General features: G+C 34.3%; 2 protein-coding genes across 2 annotated transcripts; one reads left to right on the top strand and one right to left on the bottom strand.

Moving 5' to 3' along the window:
* The first annotated feature begins 1408 nt into the window (after positions 1-1408).
* On the top strand, positions 1409-17860 carry LOC140048633 (uncharacterized). The gene is made up of 29 exons (XM_072093392.1): positions 1409-1568; positions 1983-2073; positions 2706-2813; positions 3074-3160; positions 3531-3622; positions 3785-3853; positions 3983-4065; positions 8266-8387; positions 8481-8533; positions 8640-8703; positions 9012-9102; positions 9382-9529; positions 9982-10092; positions 10401-10494; positions 10780-10899; positions 11241-11335; positions 11427-11580; positions 11734-11794; positions 12038-12167; positions 12542-12743; positions 13229-13312; positions 13731-13921; positions 14080-14178; positions 14371-14550; positions 14801-14883; positions 15320-15403; positions 15660-15765; positions 16371-16512; positions 17041-17860. Exons 1-29 carry the CDS (start codon positions 1420-1422, stop codon positions 17512-17514), a joined length of 3567 nt encoding a protein of 1188 aa, XP_071949493.1. The 5' UTR covers positions 1409-1419; the 3' UTR covers positions 17515-17860.
* Positions 17861-18333: 473 nt separating this feature from the next.
* LOC140049024 (histamine N-methyltransferase B-like) lies at positions 18334-20454 on the bottom strand. Its single transcript, XM_072093836.1, has 3 exons — positions 20271-20454; positions 19191-19511; positions 18334-18695 (listed from the first exon to the last, which is right to left on the bottom strand). The coding sequence occupies exons 1-3, from the start codon at positions 20452-20454 to the stop codon at positions 18334-18336; spliced, it is 867 nt and encodes a 288-aa protein (XP_071949937.1).
* Positions 20455-20482: the final 28 nt, after the last annotated feature.

The following is a 20482-nucleotide window of genomic DNA, read 5'->3' as shown; positions in this document are numbered from 1 at the left end:
TCTATTTTTAAGTTACTGAGATAACAATAGAGAGGGCGGTATTGGAAATTTGAATACTGCCATAATGAATAAAATCAGCTGTGCAGCTTTTAAAACTATTCAATTCAATTCAATTCAACTTAACATATATTTTTTCCTTCAAGAAAATGAGGTAAACATAATACATTCAAGTAAAATTTATGACAAGGCAATTGATGATAAAAAAGTATATATTTATCAATAAGAAGAATAGTATGTGAAACTCCAGTGCAGTGCATACTTTCTACGAAAGGGCTTATTTGACAGCTTCGGCGCTCCATACTAAAGTTTTCCAGTGACCCCGGTCAAATTGTTAGTAGATAACTGTGGTTTACTATGAGTTTACTGTAATTAATATCCCATATTAACAGTAAACTTACTGAGCTTTGTCTATAATTCAAGATAAGCGACCTAGGTTAAGTTTCCGATATGCTTAATTGGTAAGTTTAAATCAATCCAATTCCTATAATACAAAAGCATTCGTTACTTAAGTCAATTCTTATTTATTCGCTTAGCTCGATCCTCACAAGAAACTTTCTTTTATTTCAACATTTAAATGGCATATATTTCAATTCTTTTAAGTTTGTGAATACGTATTACTTCAGAGAAAATACTTGTTTATGTTGGTTTATTTAGTGAAGGGACAGGAACACATTTTACTAAACTCACTAAACAAATCTAATTTTCTAAACCTAAAAATTACTTTGGTCCAATCAGAGTTAAGTTCCGTGAAAGAAGACAAGTGATGAATCTGATTGGCTATTACTTCATGGGTCAATGTGTCGTCATTAGCGCGCGAGACAGACACAAACACGACGTGTTTTTGTTTTTCTTCTGCCTGGGCTTGTCGTAATTTTTAAAATGATTTTTAAAATAGAATAATATTAAATATAGATCGCAGTTATTCAATATAACTAATAAGTAGGTAGGTTTATATGTATGTATACAAGGTATAGGCTATTGAGGCAAGGCGTAGGTAGGTGAATACAGTAGGGGATCCTTATCGAGTTGGTAGGCTAGCCGGTGAGAGAGGCTGACAAAAGGCTCAGCCAGACCATTTATGCGCCCAGCCAGGCCCGGGCTTCCACGTATTGTACCCGATATACTGTACTCTTATTTATTTAGGTCTAGGCTTACCACCAGTAGGGATACGTAGTCTCTGCTGTACCATTCATATCAGTCTCGGCTGTTATGAGTCGCCCTCATTAAACAAAGTTTAATATTAATAATATATATAAATTATAATAAATAAAAATAAAATAAGTAGATGAAGCAGTGCATTTGTTTTTCAGTGACAAAATGAATCAAACAAAATATGAAGCGGCAAATGGAACTCAACACGGAATGAGGATGCATGGAATGACATCTGACAACATGAAACCGGGAACAACAGCACACGGAATGGCAAATGGTGTGAAACCTGGCTTAATGCAATATGGGACAATGGCTCCAGGCGTTATTCCTGGTAGCACCATTCCAAATGCAATTTTAAATCAAGTTGCTAATATTGACGACCCAGAAAGAACTTCAACTGCTGAAGAAATGATGAGGTATAATCTAACAACCACAATATTGCCAACAAGATAGGAACTCATATAACAGTCCTTTGATCTTATGTCTGGCTGCGACAAATACCAACAGTACTGTACTATGTACATATTCTTTGCGGCATGTTGTCTGTTAGAGACAACATTTAACTGATCTTGTCTGTGTAACAGATTAACCCTTTGATCGCCAGAGTTCAGCATCTTGTTGTTAGATTGCCTTGGTATAACAAGCATAAAGTTAAAATTGTACACATTCTGTTGATGAGATATATTCGGTATAAGCCCACAAGGGGAATATTATAACACACTGTTTTACATTTGAAAAATTGTTCTCATTGTTAACAGCATACTATAGTACATAGTGCAGTTTGGTCCCTGATTTTTCCATTATTTTTATTTTCCATCGATTGATTTCAGTGAAGAAGTCTTCGCAAAATACGAGCCATCAGCAATTATTCCAGAAGCTAAACCACACCCTGGAGCTATAGTAGAGGCAGCGTCTTTAGCAGTAAGTACTTTTTTATTGTTAAATCTATAAATGTTAAGCGTACAGTAAAGGCCCATTTACACTTGGCCTGTAACGGTCGACGATAAATATGCATTTTTCATACCTGAAACAAAGGAAATTTAAAAAGTTTTCATCTTTAGGATACTAAAACGATATTTTCACATGTAAGAGTAATAATATCGTGACAATACAATAATTTCATTGTTTTTATTGATCATGACGTCATTCGATTGGATTTAAAAAAAAAATCATTTTATCAAAGACAGCATAAATGATTATCCTATAGTTCTAGAACAAAAAATGTTCTAATTTCTTTTGTTTTATGCAAGAAAAATGTATGTTTATCTATTTATCGCCGATCGTTATCGTTCTAGTGTTAATGGGTCTTTAAATCAGAAAAAGTATGTATACTAAGTAATTCTTGTGTTACCAATTGATGATAACTAAACATTAAATTTAAATTATTAAAAATTGATTAGGATTGGGCCGTCTACGGCAACAGTTCATCCTCTACCCAGATTAACAGGGGAGAGGGGAAACGACCACCTACTCTTTAAAATAGTGTAGTAGTTCTTTATTATGCACTACGAAGAACATTTTTCGCATAAAAAAAAATGTGTTTTTTTTTGTAGGACCTTGCTTTACCACCTCCGACCTATAACCTCCAAGACTCTTTACCAGAAGAACTAGTGAAATCAGGAAAATTGAGCAACCTGCAGTTACAGGGTATTCTATATGCTGTGAGTTGTGTAAAACCTACTCGAGTGAGAATAAAGATTGTGTGATAGAGTCAGGCCTGATAGAGTGTTACTAAATAAACACTTACGGAATATAAAAGTTGTGACTAAATTCTAACACTCTCGTAAGTGCTGTCTACACTATCAAACTTTATGTGACTAAAATGTGATGTGCCCATATATGGACACGATGACATTATAACTAGTTTGATCGTGTACACAGAGCTTAAGTAAGTATTGTAATAAGTATTTATTTTTTTTAGTGTCAGAAGCACCAAACGGTGCTTTCATCTGGGTGCAGAGCAGGGTTCTTTATTGGTGATGCTGCAGGGGTAGGAAAGGGACGACAGGTAAGGAATAGTATACAAAATATTGACCGGATTGAGGGTCATGGTTCAAAATATAGACATACTATTGACCAATCAGATGCCATGAATTTGTTCTGCACATAATTATTTACGTTGAGATGAAGAGTGTACAGTAAAGCTATGTCTACACTGTCAAACTTTATGTGACAAAAAAAAAGTGATGTGCCTATATATGGACATGATGATGTAATATCACCACTATATTTGGGCACATCACACTTTTTGTCAAACTAGTTTGATAGTGTAGACAGAGCTTTATAGGTTATATATTGTAAAATCAATCAATGTTACAATTTTTCTGCATCATTTTAGATTTTACAAATAAGTAAATATAAAAATGAATTTATTTCAGATTGCTGGAATCATTTTGGACAACTATATTCGAGGTCGCACAAGGCACATTTGGTTTAGCATTTCATCTGATCTAAAAGTAGATGCACAGAGGTCTATATACTGCTCTCAACATTTTTGTATTTAATATTTTGTCCAATAGTCAAGGAATTTTATTTTAGTTGGAGTTAGGATCTTAAATATGTCATGAAAGCTGAACAATTTTTAATACTTGCGTATGCAGTATTCTTATTTTTATTATTTATGCCATTTCAGAGATCTGAGTGATCTAAGTTGTTACATTAAAGTTATTGAGGGATGTAAACAGCTTGACAAGGAAACAAGGTACTGTATATATTCTTTCATCATTAATTCATATTTTTAATCTTCATCATTATCATCATCTTATTAGTTTTGCTCGATTTTAGTCTCTTTTCATTTTCTTATTTGCCATTTTTACTGTCCTTATTTCAGAGTGTTTGGTTTACCATCTGACTTTAAGGAAGGCGTGATATTCAGTACATATGCAACGTTAGTGTCATCTGTCCAGAAAGGAGGTCAGAATGTGCAAATTGCTCAAATTGGATTTTGTTTTTGTGACTTTCACTCCCAATAGGACTTTGTTTTTTGTAGAACATCTTTTGTATATGTTTGCCACCTTTAAGAAGGATAGGGAATGAATTCAACGGTAGCTATCCTGGGAAATTTACATAAAAAGACATGTTTGGTCTTGTACGACTATACATACAAAGTTGTGGATAATAAAGTATAAATAAGGGCTTATTTGAGACAGTTGAGATTTAATCAACCATGGACCTTGGGATTGGGAAAGCATGGTCACTGCAGCACCAATACAAATAATATATTGTAAAAGATTTTTGACATATATGATATTTTGTAACAAATTTGCTTGGTTTATCAGGGCCGTAGCCAGGATCTGTCAAGGTGGGGTTCGGACACTAAATATTTGGGTCAACCCCCCCCCCCCCCTGGGCTGGGGCCTGATGCGAAGCGAATTTTGTTAAATGACACCTCTAGATGGCCGGAAAAGACACTCTCGTGCAGCATGTTACCAATGAGCAAAAAGATCATACTTTTTTCCTCCTCCTCAAACACGTCGATAATTTAAAGGACGATAACTATTTGTTGCCGTATGTTAGATGCACGTGGTCTGTGCGAAACCGCCGATTGTTTGATCATTTACTCCGTATTTTGTTTTGCGTTCAAGTTCAATGCGAACGTACATCTAGGAGCAGCCCCGAAAAAAGCACACTGGGTGAAGGCAAATGCTATTTGCTAGCTGGGTCATTCCATACCAAATCACCCAAAAAAAATGACATTTTAAACCCTACTTTCTTCAAATTTGCTCAAATTTGGTTTTGGGGTTATTTTTATTTAGCTAAAAAAACTGAAATTTTTAATTTGAGCGCCATGCGACCAACGGTTCGCGCGCTACGCGCCATCGTTTCTTCGCGATTTTGCGCAAAATCGACGCGGTGGGCTATACTTAAATGACCGTATCTCGGTAACGTGTGGACCGATTTTGTGGTGACATGTATCTTTGGAAAGCTAATTGTTAAAGCTATCCAAATCTTCTATTTACTTTTGAGATAGAACTATTTAAAAGATGTATAACTTATTCTATTCCATTTGACCTAGGATTTGACCTTGTGGGACAAATTTTTTTTAGATGAAATTTTGTGAAAATTATCTCCTACATGATATTTACATAATATAAAAAAATTGGAGATATATTATTTTTTGTTTGCTTTCTAGCTCATTTCAAAATTGGCTTACTTCAACAATTCTGGTATTTCTATACAGTGTAGATGTATTGTCGACATTATATCACTACCAAATTTACCTCTTAATACTATGGGTGTCACTGTCAGATTATTTAAGACTATAACAATGCTTTAATTATATTTTCATGCTCCATACAAAATAATTATTACTTAGGTAAACATCTGGACACCATTTGACTGGTTAGCCAAGGATGTACCATCAGTTTATGGCACTCTTTTCACACTTTCAAGCAAATTGAATCATTTTTTTTTGTTTGATGATAACTTTGAAAACATTGATTGTTCTTTGCTGTTCATCATTATTTTACATTTTTGTTCATTGTATTTTGTTCACTTATTTCTTCACTCATAATTAGGCTATAATTACGTTATAAACGGCATGGACAGGGGTGACGATACGTGGGTTGGGGCAAGTAGGGTCCAGTCATTTCAAGTGAAAATACCACTTGCCCCGGTCCATGCCGTCTAGCTGCCATTTTATGCAATTTTAAAACATTACTACAATTTTAACGTTTTTATAAAAAATGCAATATAACTGCATAAATTTATAGGGCTATAATTACGTTATAAAACGGCATGGACCGGGGTGACGATACATGGGTTGGGGCAAGTAGGGTCCAGTCATTGCATAAAAATACCACTTGCCCTGGTCCATGCCGTCTAGCTGCCATTTTATGCAATTTTAAAACGTTACTACAATTTTACGTTTTTGTAAAAAATGCAATATAACCACATGATTTATAAGACTATAATTATGTTATAAACGGCATGGACCGGGGTGACGATACATTGGTTGGGGCAAGTAGTAGTAGTCAATGCATAAAAATACCAATTGGCCCGGTCCATGCCGTCTAGCTGCCATTTTATGCAATTTTAAAACGTTACTACAATTTAAATTTTTTTAATAAAAAATGCAATATAAATGCATGATATATAGGGCTATAATTACATTATAAACAGCATGGACCGGGGTGATGATACATGGGTTAGGGCAATTAGGGTCCACTCATTTCAGAAAAATACCACTTGCCCCGGTCCATGCCGTCTAGCTGCCATTTTATGCAATTTTAAAACGTTACTACAATTTTACGTTTTTGTAAAAAATGCAATATAAATGCATGATATATAGGGCTATAATTACATTATAAACGGCATGGACCGGGGTGATGATACATGGGTTAGGGCAAGTAGGGTCCACTCATTTCAGAAAAATACCACTTGCCCCGGTCCATGCCGTCTAGCTGCCATTTGTACTTTATGAACTTTTGCCGAATAAATATTATTATTATTATATGCAATTTTAAAACATTCTACAATTTTACGTTCTTATAAAAAATGCAACATAACCTCATGATTTATAAGTCTATAATTACGTTATAAACGGCATGGACCGGGGTGACGATACATTGGTTGGGGCAAGTAGTAGTAGTCATTGCATAAAAATACCACTTGCCCCGGTTCATGCCGCCTAGCTGCCGTTGTATGCAATTTTAAAACGTTACTACAATTTTACGTAATTATAGCCCTATAAATCATGCAGTTATATTGAGTTAAATTGTTTTGTATGGAGCATGAAAATATAATTAAAGCATTGTTAGTCTTATAAATAATCTGACAGTGACACCCATAGTATGCAGGGAGTTGTTATTAGAATAATAACAACTCCCTGATAGTATTAAGAGGTAAATTTGGTAGTGATATAATGTCGACAATACATCTTCACTGTATAGAAATACCAGAATTGTTGAAGTAAGCCAACTTTGAAATGAGCTAGAAAGCAAACAAAAAATAATATATCTCCAATTTTTTTATATTATGTAAATATCATGTAGGAGATAATTTTCACAAAATTTCATCTAAAAAAAATTTGTCCCACAAGGTCAAATGGAATAGAATAAGTTATACATCTTTTAAATAGTTCTATCTCAAAAGTAAATAGAAGATTTGGATAGCTTTAACAATTAGCTTTCCAAAGATACCGGTCACAACAAAATCGGTCCACACGTTACGGAGATACGGTCATTTAAGTATAGCCCGCCTCGTCGATTTTGCGCAAAATCGCGAAGAAACGACGGCGCGTAGCGCGCGAACCGTTGGTCGTACAGCGCTCAAATTAAAAATTTCAGGTTTTTTAGCTAAAATTAACCCAAAAACCAAATTTGAGCAAATTTGAAGAAAGTAGGGTTTAACCCATTGGGTGATTTGACATGGAATGACCCAGCTCTATCTATAATATTTATTTACAGCAATTGTTGAGGAATATAAATATGTAAATAGGTGATATTGATACATTTTAGTACGTATCGGCTGGTGGTCTAGAAAAAAATAATCAGATGCCATAATGTGTACAGTACTTGATACCATAGATATTATAGTGTAAAATATTAATATTCACTATAATCCTCTATGATACATTATACTTCATAGTCACACATAAATACTGATGTACGTCGGAAGGCTATATACTTTATGCATGCTGCCTGACTGCCAGTGATCTAAACAATTATAAGTACGCAGTTGTCTGGCGGTGTCCTTTGTATGAATCGTTCGTGTCCCAGCTCGCTATGAGACACGTCAATATCATGTTAGATGCAGGGACCAAACATTTATTTTTCAGGTTAAAATCGGCAATTCATTTGCAGCTTTTAGAAATTTAGACACGTATCGCTAGTTGACGCTCATACAGAGAAGAAGGTTCACGAACAAGTTTACGAATTTTTCAATTTACAAACAACTTTTTGTACTGTGGGGCACGTATTTGGAGGATTTTTGGAGATGAGGGTGAGGTATTGGGCATGTCGGGGATGGGGGTTCGCAGTCGGTTAAGGGGGGTTCGCTGTAAAGGGGGGGTTCGCCCGAACCATAAAAACCCCCCTGGCTACGGGCCTGTTTATGCTGTTGATGAAACATAAAGAAATATTAAAGAAATTATTTTTTTCTTTTTTTATTTAGGAGCATTTAATAGCAACAAACAGTCTCGTTTAGATCAGTTAATTAAATGGTGCGGTGGAAAAGACTCATTTGATGGCTGTTTAATATTTGATGAATGCCATAAAGCGAAACATTTCATTCCTGTAAGTTTTCTTACCGTCTGATTCTAAATTTTATCATATTTAGTCTTATATTATATTTGTAATTATATTTCTGCTTTTTCTTTGTTTTGTTAGGGAAACGAAAAGAATTCTACCAAAGTTGCACTAGCAGTAGCCTCAATACAAAGGTATTTATTTTATTTTTATTGATCAAATTAAAATGTATTAAATTTATAAAAGACCTTTGAAAGATTTGTCGTACACTTAATGTTCATTTATTTTAATGTTTTGTAGGTTACTGCCAAAGGCACGTGTCGTATACTGTAGCGCAACAGGTGTCAGTGATGTCAAAAACATGGTATGGCTACCCTTAAAATGCATTGTCAGTGTTATAGAAGGACAGAATTGTTCCATCTCTTAATAATAATAATTTTCCTATAGTCGGAAACCTAGAAAAAAATCTTCTTTCATATTATATAATGTGATATTATACATTAAAATAAAAACCCTTCTTTTGGAACACCCCTATTCAGGGACACCTCTATTAAGAGGACACTCTCCTGAGATATGAACAAGAGAAAATATACGTTTTAACACCATGGACATCCCCACAGGATATTACTGTATACAGTTATTTTAACTAAACCAGTTGTTGTATTTTTACAGGCTTTCATGGAGCGGCTTGGCATGTGGGGAGACGGTACAGCTTTTAAAACATTTGCACAATTCAATGACGCTATCAATAGACGAGGTCTTGGTAAGCTATCAAATAATCATTTGTGTTTTTTTGAGTTAGAATGCAGATTGATTTTAATTTGATTTTAATTTATTAGGAAAATCATTAAAAAAAATTAAAACTGGTTTTTTTTTAGAATGCAGATATTGTGCAAATTTTGTTTGATTTTATTCAAATATATTAGGAAAAACATCAAACAAAATAAAACTTTTATAAAATAGCTAGTTCTACTGAAGTATTCTAATGTACATAATATTGATAATAATATTTATTGATAGATTTTGAAACTTTTTTCCAAAGGTATTGCCGAGTTATTAGCAATGGAAATGAAGACGTCTGGAAAGTATGTGTCGAGAGGACTTAGTTTTAAACAGGCTGAGTTTAGTACGGTAGAGTGTGAACTTACTGATGAACAAGTTAAGATGTACAACACTTCGGTTCATATATGGTAGGATACTAATTCAAATTCAATGCATTGTTGAATTTACAATATTAAAATAAATTCACATTACAAAAAATAAATATGACATTAAAATATAAACCAAGTCATCTTAAATATATAAAGTATTATGATGAAATGTTATTTAAAAATATAAAACAAGCACTGAGAATCATGTGTTTAAGTTACAAGTATTACAAATTATCTGTTGATTTAGTATTTTTTTAAATATGTTATTCTCAATTCTCATATATAGAACAATTACCAGGAGGTTCCTCAGGCGATCCCAAAAGTCATGGAAATGAAATCATGACAAACAGGGGTCACCATTCATGTGATAGTTTGTAGTTGATAATGATATGTACTTTTGAAAGCATTTGTTGTTGATTTGTGACAAAATGAATGTTTATCGTTCTAATTTTTTTTTGTATACTAAGTCATTATTCCGCTTGTTTTTGTAGGAATGAATTAAGAAGATCTCTACAATCAGCATTGGAGAGAACCAACACCGGCAACTCCAAGATATGGTCCTTATTTTGGTCAGCTCACCAACGGTTCTTTAAGCAAATCTGGTAATGAATTGAGTTTGAAATATGGATGACTATACACATCAGGAATCCTAATATAGTACAATCTCGACCGACTCTGGGACACCCCTAAGAGGACTACTTTCCCATGAAAGGCGTCACTTTCCCATAAAAGGCTTCAACCCCTATCTAAGAGACACCCCTAAAGGGACCACTTTTCTATTTAAGGCATCAACCCCTATTCAAGAAACATCCCTATCTTGAAGGTATCCCCTTAATAGGGGATATACTGTATTCCCAAATCATTGTTATATAGCCTGAAGTAAGTACCTTCATTAAATCTGTTTTCACAGTATGGGTGTCAAAGTGCCAACTATTGTAAAAGAAACAAAAGCAGCTCTGGAAAGTGGTTGCTGCGTTGTGATTGGTCTTCAAACAACTGGCGAGGTTAGTGTTTTGATTGCCAACTTCATCATTAAACTTTTTTCCATCTGGAGTATGCTAAATTATGCTCTTCTAATCTCCTCCAGTCACTTACCTGTCTAGCCATTGTTCGTTCTGTATTAATTAATACATAAGTTAGATAAATGTGTACTTCCCCCCCCCCCCCACCCAAAAATTATTATTTGTGAGTCTCAACTTTTGTCTCTCTCATCATTTTTGTTTTCTCTGATCCTGAACATTGTAAATAACCATTATATTGATTACGTAACTACATGTTGCTCTTTGTAGGCAAGTCTAGACAGTGAACTCCAAAGAAAAGATTCTCAACTCACAGACTTTGTCTCAACTGCTAAGGAAATCTTTGTACACTTTGTTTCTGAATATTTTCCGACAGATATCAACTTATCAGTAAGTTAAATAAACAATTAGTTTGTCCGCTTTTTTCTCTTTAATTACAAAACATCATTACAATAATATTTCCTAATAACTCAAATAAATAATAGATACTTTAGTTTTAATACATTCAGTATATCGCAGTTTTTATTTTATTTGGATATGGTTAATGAGTTTTGTCATATTAAGGGAAGTTTTAGCTTCATGTTTAAAATGTTATGCTACCGATTCCCATGTCAGGATTTTTTTTCTAATGACAAAAAACAACACCACTCCCATAAAGTCATTTTTAAAGCTCTGTCTACACTATCAAACTTTATGTGACAACAAATGTAAATATTATTTCTTTGTTTCAGACACCTCAGAAGTGTGAGGTACGGACAGACGAATGGAGTAATACAGCCAAAGAGCTTCTAATCAGTTTTGCTGGCAAAATTGGTTTACCAAACAGGTTTGTGTAGAACTATGAAATATTACAATCGATCAATCTAAAATAATCTCAAAGAAAATAATTTATTGAGGATAACATTTATTTGTTATAGTCCCTTAGATGAGATCATTGACAAGTTTGGTGGTCCGAGCAAAGTGGCCGAGATGACTGGTAGGAAAGGTCGTGTCGTTCACGGTAAGGATGGGTTCAAGTACGAGACTAGGTCAGGTGACACAAGTCAGCTCGAAAGCCTTAATGTACAGGAGGTTCGTATTACAATTTTTTAGTCTGTAGTGATATGATGTCGTCGTGTCCATATATGGGCACATCACATTTTTTTGTCGCATAAAATTCGATGGTGTAAACAGAGATTAATTATTCGATATACAAGATTAAACCTTGTTTTCATCTTGTTTCAGAGAAATAGTTTTATGAATGGAACCAAATTGATAGCTATCATATCAGATGCTGCTAGTACTGGTCAGTCCATATTTAATTGAATTTGATAAATATCTTTATTGTCATTATTGTTATTGCAGTTAAATGTTTGGTGTATTATAATAAAGGCAATCTAACAACAGGACGATGAGCTCATCCAGATCAAAGGGTTTACCTCTAGCTTTGAAACAATCAAAGACTGTGATAGCCTATCTTGGCAAGTCGAGCTCGGTGTCATGTTGCTAAATTGCCATTTTATAATAAAGGGATTGTACTTTTTTGCAGGAATATCTTTACATGCTGATAAGAGAGTAGCGAATCAGTGTAAACGAGTTCACATTACAATGGAGCTACCCTGGTCAGCTGATAAAGCCGTACAGCAAATGGGACGTTCACACAGAGCCAATCAAAGCAGGTAAAGCTCTGTCTACACCATCAAACTTTAGGTGACAAAAAAAATGTTATGTGCCCATATATGGTTATATTACTACCATATTTAGGCACCTCACACTTTTTTTGTCAAACTAGTTTGATAGTGTAGACAGAGCTTTAGGCTATCAGACGTTGGATAGTCCTCTTCAGAAACTTTCTTGTGATTCAAAGGATGACAGTATATGTTTTAACACTACAGTCAACTCCTGTTCAGTGGACACTTCTATTAAGGGGATAATTTGTTGGGTCCTAAAGGTGTCCCCTTAATAGAGGCTCTATTCTATAAATAATATTTATTTGGTTCAAAGAAACATAATGTCATCTAAACAAATAATATATATATTTATCAAACTTTAGTGGTCCGTTGTATAAACTTATCACGACAAACCTCGGTGGTGAACGAAGATTTGCTTCTGCAGTCGCTAAGCGTTTAGAGTCGCTAGGGGCTCTAACTAAAGGTGACCGAAGAGCGGCCTCTGGAGCTGACCTTAGCAAGTTCAACTTTGACACACAATATGGCCGTGCTGCACTTAGGAACATGTATTTTGCAATATGTAATGTAAGCTTCTTTTTATTAATTTGTTCTATTGATAAATGGTGAAGATATGGGCTGGTTAAAGTGTGATAAGCTCTGTCTACACTATCAAACTTTATGTGTGAAAAAATGTGATGTGCCTTTATATGGACATGATGATGTCCATATTTAGGCACATCACACTGTTTTTGTCAAACTAGTTTAATAGTGTAGACAGAGCTTAAGACTATAGATTATAGGATTTAATGTTGTTCCAGTAGCCCTGTAGGCACATCTGGCATTTATTTAAATCAAGTTTATGATAACGATGATCATGATAGTGATTTTATTTTAATGTTATACCACTTTCACTCATTCAACACCTGCGTTTTGTATTGTGGGAGCCCAGGTGAGTTTTTTGTGAAAGGGGTATTATAGTGATGTGTGATTGAGCACTAATAACTATTAGTTATAGTGACACGAGGATTGTGATTATGATTATTATACTACTGTATTACCTTTTTTTTCAGAATCACATCGCCAATGGGGTCTCCTTAGATAACATTATGAAAAATGAAAAGATGGTATTCTCCGAATTTAATGCACAAATGATGGTAAGTAACACGTTCTCTTTCTTGTATGTTCTTCATTGGCAATGTTTAGCTAATTCAAGCCAAGCTATTCGTATGCTAATCTGTACTCCATTCTATACTGTAAGTATACTATATTTTATACAGTAGAACCTTTGAAAGACCAATTTACACAAATGAGCGGTAAAGGTAAGAAGAAAACCGCGTAGCTTGTTCCACGTAGAATCTGTATCTATCCGGAGCGGAAACCACCCGTCCGCTCCGCGTTGTGTTTAAATGGTCATAAGGAATAACATATAGATTCTATATTTTTATTACTGTTACCCCTCGTCTGTGTAAATTGGCCTTAAGGGGACACCATATGTAGTATTTTTGTATATTACTGTATACAGTACTATCACAACATAATGTTAAAGCTTAATTTGTTGATTTTTGTTCATAGGAATGTCTTGATCTGATGGCCCTGCTCGATACAACATCACTTGCCACCAAAGTCAATGACAAAGATACTGGCGATGTTGGTAAATTTCTAAACAGAATATTGGGCTTGGCTGTTGATATGCAGAACCTAATATTTCGCTATTTCTCGGAAAGTCTTCAAGCAGTCATTGCTGCCGCTAAGAAGGAGGGCAGGTAACATTTTTTTGTTTTCTCTTACCTACTCACCAGGCTAGTTAACTGTAGACTGTTTTCTAGCCCATAACTTGTTTCAAGTGTTTATTTTTATAGAAAATAATATACTTTTCCAGATTTTATAAAAATCTATTAATTTTTTATTATATTATATATAGGTATAATGAAGGTTTGGTGGACATCATTGCTCCTTCCATTCAGATGGTAGAAGAACCAACAGAAGTATTTAAATCTGCTCAGACCAACATTAAGACTATGTAAGTATGGCAAGCTGATGATGTCTTAAAAGAATCAACCTGTATTTATGAATTTTCACCAGGTTAATTTTACACACGTGCACTCTTTTTTCGTTTTTTTTTAAACAAATAAATGAAATAAATTTTTCAGCATTTGTGTTGAGGGCACATTAATTAAAATGAAAGGATATTTATTTATATTTTTTCTGTCAGGCATTATAAATTAAGAGTTGATCGTGGTATGAGTTGGGAAAGAGCTCAGGAACGTCTTGAAAACCATAGCGGTGACAATGACGGGTTTTACTGTTCACGTCGTAGAAATCCTCATGGCCAGTTCATGTATTTGTTAGCCACGCAGAAACTGAACTCTACGCATCTGTTTAAAATTGCCAGGTCAGTTTAGAAGTCATAGTCATAGTATCTTTATTTGTCCATTAAAAAGGATTAACAGAAATTTGTTTTGAAAAACTGGAATATCATCATATATATACTGTATATAACAATAAAAATACACAGAAGATTGCACCAACAGAAAAAAGCACTTACAACACAATTCTCTGATAAAAAGTAGAAAAAAGATTAAAAGTTTTGACACAAAAAAAAGAATTTGTACTATGATTTTGTATTGTTTTATATTTCTTAGGCCCAATACTGGTGTGTCTGGATTCGATGAAGAAAAGACTGAACTATTTACTAAGTATTACAAAGTTACCAAAGAAAAAGCTGGTAAGTTATCTAAACTACCGACCTATACACTTTTTTTTGGTATTCTAAACCTAAAGTTCCTTGAGCCAATTGACTCAAAACATTTAAGCCACCCCTTAAGTATGCCTTTAGAACATTTTGTTTCTGTAATAACGCCAATGATACCAATTTAGGTCCATGTCCCCAGGAAACCATTGTAACATACTAAGTGTTAAAATAAGTGCAAAAGAGTTTAAAGCTCTGTCTACACTCTCAAACTAGTTAGAAAAAACAAACTGTGATGTGCCCAATTATGGTAGTGATATAACATCATCGTTTCCATATATGGGCACATCACATTTTTTTGTCACATCAAGTTTGATAGTGTAGACAGAGCTTAAGAAAATCAAAATTTTGTTCACATATGATAGTAAATAAAATCTGTTTTTGTTAAGTAGTATTTTTGAATCTTTTTCAGAGGTTGGTTGGAATTTGTTGTATGAATGTTTCAAAGATCATTGTGTCCATGGCCCGCATTGTAAACATGGTGACTCTTGTATGGGTAAGCTACTTATTGGCCACTTTATTTTCATTATTTGAGGAGAAGTTTTACCTTTCCTATCAATTTCATCCTCTAAAGGCCAATTTAAACATACACTAAGCGAAAAACCGCCTAACTTGTCCTACTTAAAATCTGTATCTATCCTGAGTGGAAACCGCCCGTTCGCTCCACGCTGTGTCTAAATGGTCATAAAGATATAACAGATTCTATATTTTTATTACCGTTACTGCTCATCGAAAAAATGTTTTTCTCTTAGTTGGCTCTCGTTGCTACAGAATGGATCTATTGTGCGGTGGTATATTAACACATATGTCAACGTTAGAGAATACTGTTACTTCACATGCTAGCAGATTGCAACTGAGGTAAGATTTGAAAATATTTTGACGTTTTGAGTGTGAATTGTATATTCATTTATAATATTTGTGCAGTTTTAACATCTGTTTAAACAAAAAAGTTAATTTTTGGTGTAATAACCTTATATTTTATAATTAATATTATCATGTCACTAGTATTAAAGTAAGCCTACTACTAATGTACATTTTATTTTTATTTATATATCTGTTTGACATTGGTTTATACAGAAAAGTTATGTTTGATGTAATTACCCTTTATAGATATTTATTATTATAATTGATATTATCAAGTAATAACAGATTGATGCATAGGGTATTGATTTATTTGTCTCAATGTCGGTTTTGAATTTCGAAAAATGTGGAATTAATTTTACTGAAGGGTGTGTTTGTGTTGATTAATGTGATAAATCAAATTGATTACTTCTCATAGTTTATGTGTATGTACTAATAATGATTATAATTATTTATAGGCTAATAATTTAATTACATACATTGAAAAACTGAAACATAAAAACTGTAATTAGTTAGGCCGTTTCTCTGGGTGTTTATTTTTCCCTTGCATTTTCCTTGGCGGTTTTGGGAATTTGGTTTTAGAAAGTTTTAATTTGTTGCAGTAAAGCGCAATGTAATCTCCGTGTAGTACGTGTTAAGCTGGATAACGGCAAGAAACTAGTAGGAATGCGGTATCCGGCGATTCTGATGGATGTCGCAAAAGCGGCAATTTCTGAGCAAAAACACTTGGAACAACTACAACTGGTAAGAAGTATGATGTAATTATATTTTAATTTTTTCTCAAATTAAATAAATGTACATATTTGACTTTGTGTTCTTCTAGAATGGCCACAACATAGATATCGAAAAACAAGGGCTATTTTTCTATTATACATTGAAATCTCTTTAAACAAGAATAAAAAAAAATGTTTTATATTCTTCAGCTCTTTCTACACTATCAAACTTTATGTGACAAAAAGAAGTGTGATGTGCCCATATATGAACATGATGATGTCATAAAACTACCATGTATGGGTATATCACTACCATATTTGGGCACATTACACTTTTCGTCAAACTACTGTAGTTTGATAGTGTAGACAGATCTTAAAAATGTTTTCTGTAAAGAATATCATTGTAAAATCTCTGAAAGTTTTTTAATTTGTCGATAATTAGCTTTTTTAAAATTTTCAAGAAAGAAATGCAATATCATTTATTGTGTATAATCAAAGCTCATTACAAATCAAATATGCGATGATGCAGGTTAGAATTTGTTTTAATTTTGTGTTTTAGGTGAGTGATAAAAGTGGTTGTGTTGTGCAAGCATCCAGCAATCCGTCATCCATATTAGTTTTAACAGAAGAGCCTGTATCTCCAGTCGATGCTAAATATTTAAGTAAAGCTATGACACCACCCATGACAATTAAGAATTTCTTTAAGCCACTTACTGGTGCCGTAACCAAAGAGACGATTGTAAATGGTGTAAAAGAAATTGAGTCAGGTAAAGGAACAGAGGCTTTATTGTGTAGCGCAAGTGCTGATAGCTCAAGCAGTGTTAGTCTACCGACCATACGGCAAAAACGTCCTTTACCGAACGAAACGGGGATGAAATCTCAACCAACGAAGAAGCCGAAACAGATGAGTATACAAGGCAGTTTTAATAAACAAACCGAAAGCAAAATTACTTGCCCGATGTGCGAAAAAGTTTTTGGTACAGGAACAAGTAACGCTGATATAAATAAACATATTGATAACTGCCTCACTTGATGTTCAGAAGATTGTTTTAAAACCTTGAAAACTGATAATATTGAATTATATCATGCAAATGCTGCTTTGTTAAAGATACTGTATATTGTCCCCAAAAACATGAAAATGAATAAAATCATATTTTGTAGTTTTAACAAAGTTCTGTAGAAAAAAACCCAAAACAGTTATGCTTTTTTTACTTATAAAATCACAAAATAAACAGTAAATTCAACCAAAAATCCATCGGCTGGCAGCCAATTTGACTGTTTTTTCTTTAAATTACAGTTTTTTCAACTCAACTATTTTTTTAGTCGATTTAAAAAAAATTATTCTTTCAGGGAGGCAATATATCTTTAATGTATCAAATATAACTTTTAATATAGTATGGTAGCCTTTTATTAAATTAATACTTTTTTACATAACTGGTTTTTGCATCGTTTTTTAAACATTTTTGATAGCCATTACAGAGACATACTCTCTAGTCTCATTTAGTTATTGGTTTTTATTTTCGAGCGTTTTTTATTTGTTTTACCATTCCAGCTGAAGTTTAATTATGACACGCCGTATAGTCACGACACGCCGTAAATTTACAACACGCCGTAAATTTACGACACGCCGTATAGTCACGACACGCCGTATGGTCACGACACGCCGTATGGTTACGACACGCCGTATAGTTACGACACGCCGTATAGTTACGACACGCCGTATATTTACGACACGTCGTATAGTCACGACACGCCGTATAGTTAAAACGCACCGTAGCCTATAGTTAAGGCGCACCGTATAGATATGACTGTATGGCACGACATACCTCAACCTCTTACGTGATATGCTGGGTTACTTGTGTATATATAGTACTTCTTGCTCGGTAACGAACACCCATCGTACACCATTTTCTTCCGTAGAATCTTTTCGGGTAGACTCTTTCAAGAAAGACACAAATTCTGAATAACATTCCGGCGATGTACTACCACGCAGGTCAATCACGTGACTCACAAAATCGAGTAAATATTGCCCATCTTCTGAGCCCTCTATAAAACATTCCGTGAGGTCAACGTCACTGCGTATGCGCTCACTGTCGTATTTAATGTTACACTTTTGTAATACGTCGAGTAGATGAAGTGAGCAAATACGATGGAAGTGAGACGCGTCATACAAATGAGGAAAACGATCCCATAGCCTGTATGTCATACCATTTTCTATAAAATAATGAAATTAATTGAGCAAAATAGTGTTGTGAAACTTCTAAGCGCTGAACATTATTACCCCGGTAATTGTTTGCATCAAACACGTATAGAAACATCTCCCAAATGCAGCTAGTAATCAGCGCAAAGTTGTGTCTTGATCTAACCGGGTACCCATTTATATACCAGGGTGGAGATAGGCAAACGTAAGTAAAGTATCTTGTTTAAGCTTGGTTCCCACTAGAACGTAACGCAAGGACGTAAACGCAACGCAAGCGTTTTAACCAATGATAAGCGAAGTTATAGACGGTTAGCAATCACAAGCGAATAAGCCATCGCTTGTGATTGGTCAATTCACTTGCGTTGCGTTACGTCCTTGTGTTGCGTCGCTAGTGGGAACCAAGCTTTAAGGATACTAACAATGCGGCGAGAGTTGGATTCGAACCTCGATCTCACTGCGCCACACACCCTTAATTAGTGAGAAAATCTTGTAAAATAATTAGTAATTACCTGATACGAGAACAATTATAAGAATTCCATCATCTTCTAAAATATCACGTAGGTATATCATCGAATCTTCTACGTCATCGAAGTAATACACGCTATTGATGGATACGATGACGTCATATTTCTTAGAGGCGCCAACCTCGTGTCGGTATTGGTCCAAAGTTTGTTGTCTCCAGTCATAGGTGACGCTCTTCAACGTGTCGGCTTCTTTGGCTACTAACTGTTTGTATTCGTCTAGGTGATCTGGTACAGGCTCTATCGACGTCAGTGATATTTGTGGAAAGGTGCGTAAAAGCTGTAGTGTATGTTTTAACTCGAGTTCACCTTTAAAGAAAGTTTTAAAGATGCATTGTCCACCAAAAACATAAAAAGTTAGAATAGGTTATTTTGTAGTTTTAATAAGGTTAATCAATTCCATAGAAAAAAACGAAAGGAAACAATATTTTCACCTATGAAATAACATAATACATGGTTAAATTCAACCAAAAACCCGGTGGCTGGTCCATTTTTGCTTTAAATTACAGTTTTTTCAGGTAAATATTTTTTTCGAATCCCACGAATGACGTCATAGCGGAATGTTATTTAGAGGGTTACAGTAGGCCATCAACATCAAAAACCGAAAACGGACGGGGAATGACTTTGGTGTGAAAGATTCAGAGATAATTTTTTGATTGTTTTTGTGTTTTTTTAACACAGTTTGTGAGTGCCACCGTTCCAAAGGTGGCAAGCCTGTCAAATATACAAACAAAAGGATTGTTTAACTAGGTTAAAATAAAGTCCGGAAAGATATTTGATCAAAACAATATTGGAAAAAGGCGTTAAATACGCCCAAATAATAATCTAAATGAACATTTCTTTAAGCTAAAATAAGTACTTAATAACAACAGCGTTGTACGCGAGAACGATGTTAGTTTTTTGTTATCCCAAAACCACTTAAGCCTGGTTTCCAGTCGACGCGGTGATCACTTTGTGGTGTTTGAAGTCCAACAATTTAGTATTTTTTCTAGCAATCCTTTGGTAACAAATACTCACAAAATGATTTAATAATTCTGAAATTTGATTTAAAAAATGTAAGAATCTTACCGGATCCACTTCCGATTCCGAGAACTTTAAGACCTCTCTCTCGGACGATTACTTTTTTCGGAATTGTTTTTTCAAATATTTTATCTAGATCTGCTTGAATCCTTGTCAACTGTGGTTTTATAATCTTAAAACTTTTTGCATAATATTCCGAATCCTCTGAAATGGAACGAATGGTTGTCGCCATTGTAAGACTATTTGTAGTGGGCCTATCT

Source organism: Antedon mediterranea, chromosome 5 (assembly GCF_964355755.1).
Source record: "Antedon mediterranea chromosome 5, ecAntMedi1.1, whole genome shotgun sequence".
In the NCBI taxonomy this organism is placed as follows: Eukaryota; Metazoa; Echinodermata; class Crinoidea; order Comatulida; family Antedonidae; genus Antedon; species Antedon mediterranea.
The sequence above is the reverse complement of the archived record's forward strand: the minus strand, read 5'-3'. Positions and strand labels throughout refer to the sequence as shown.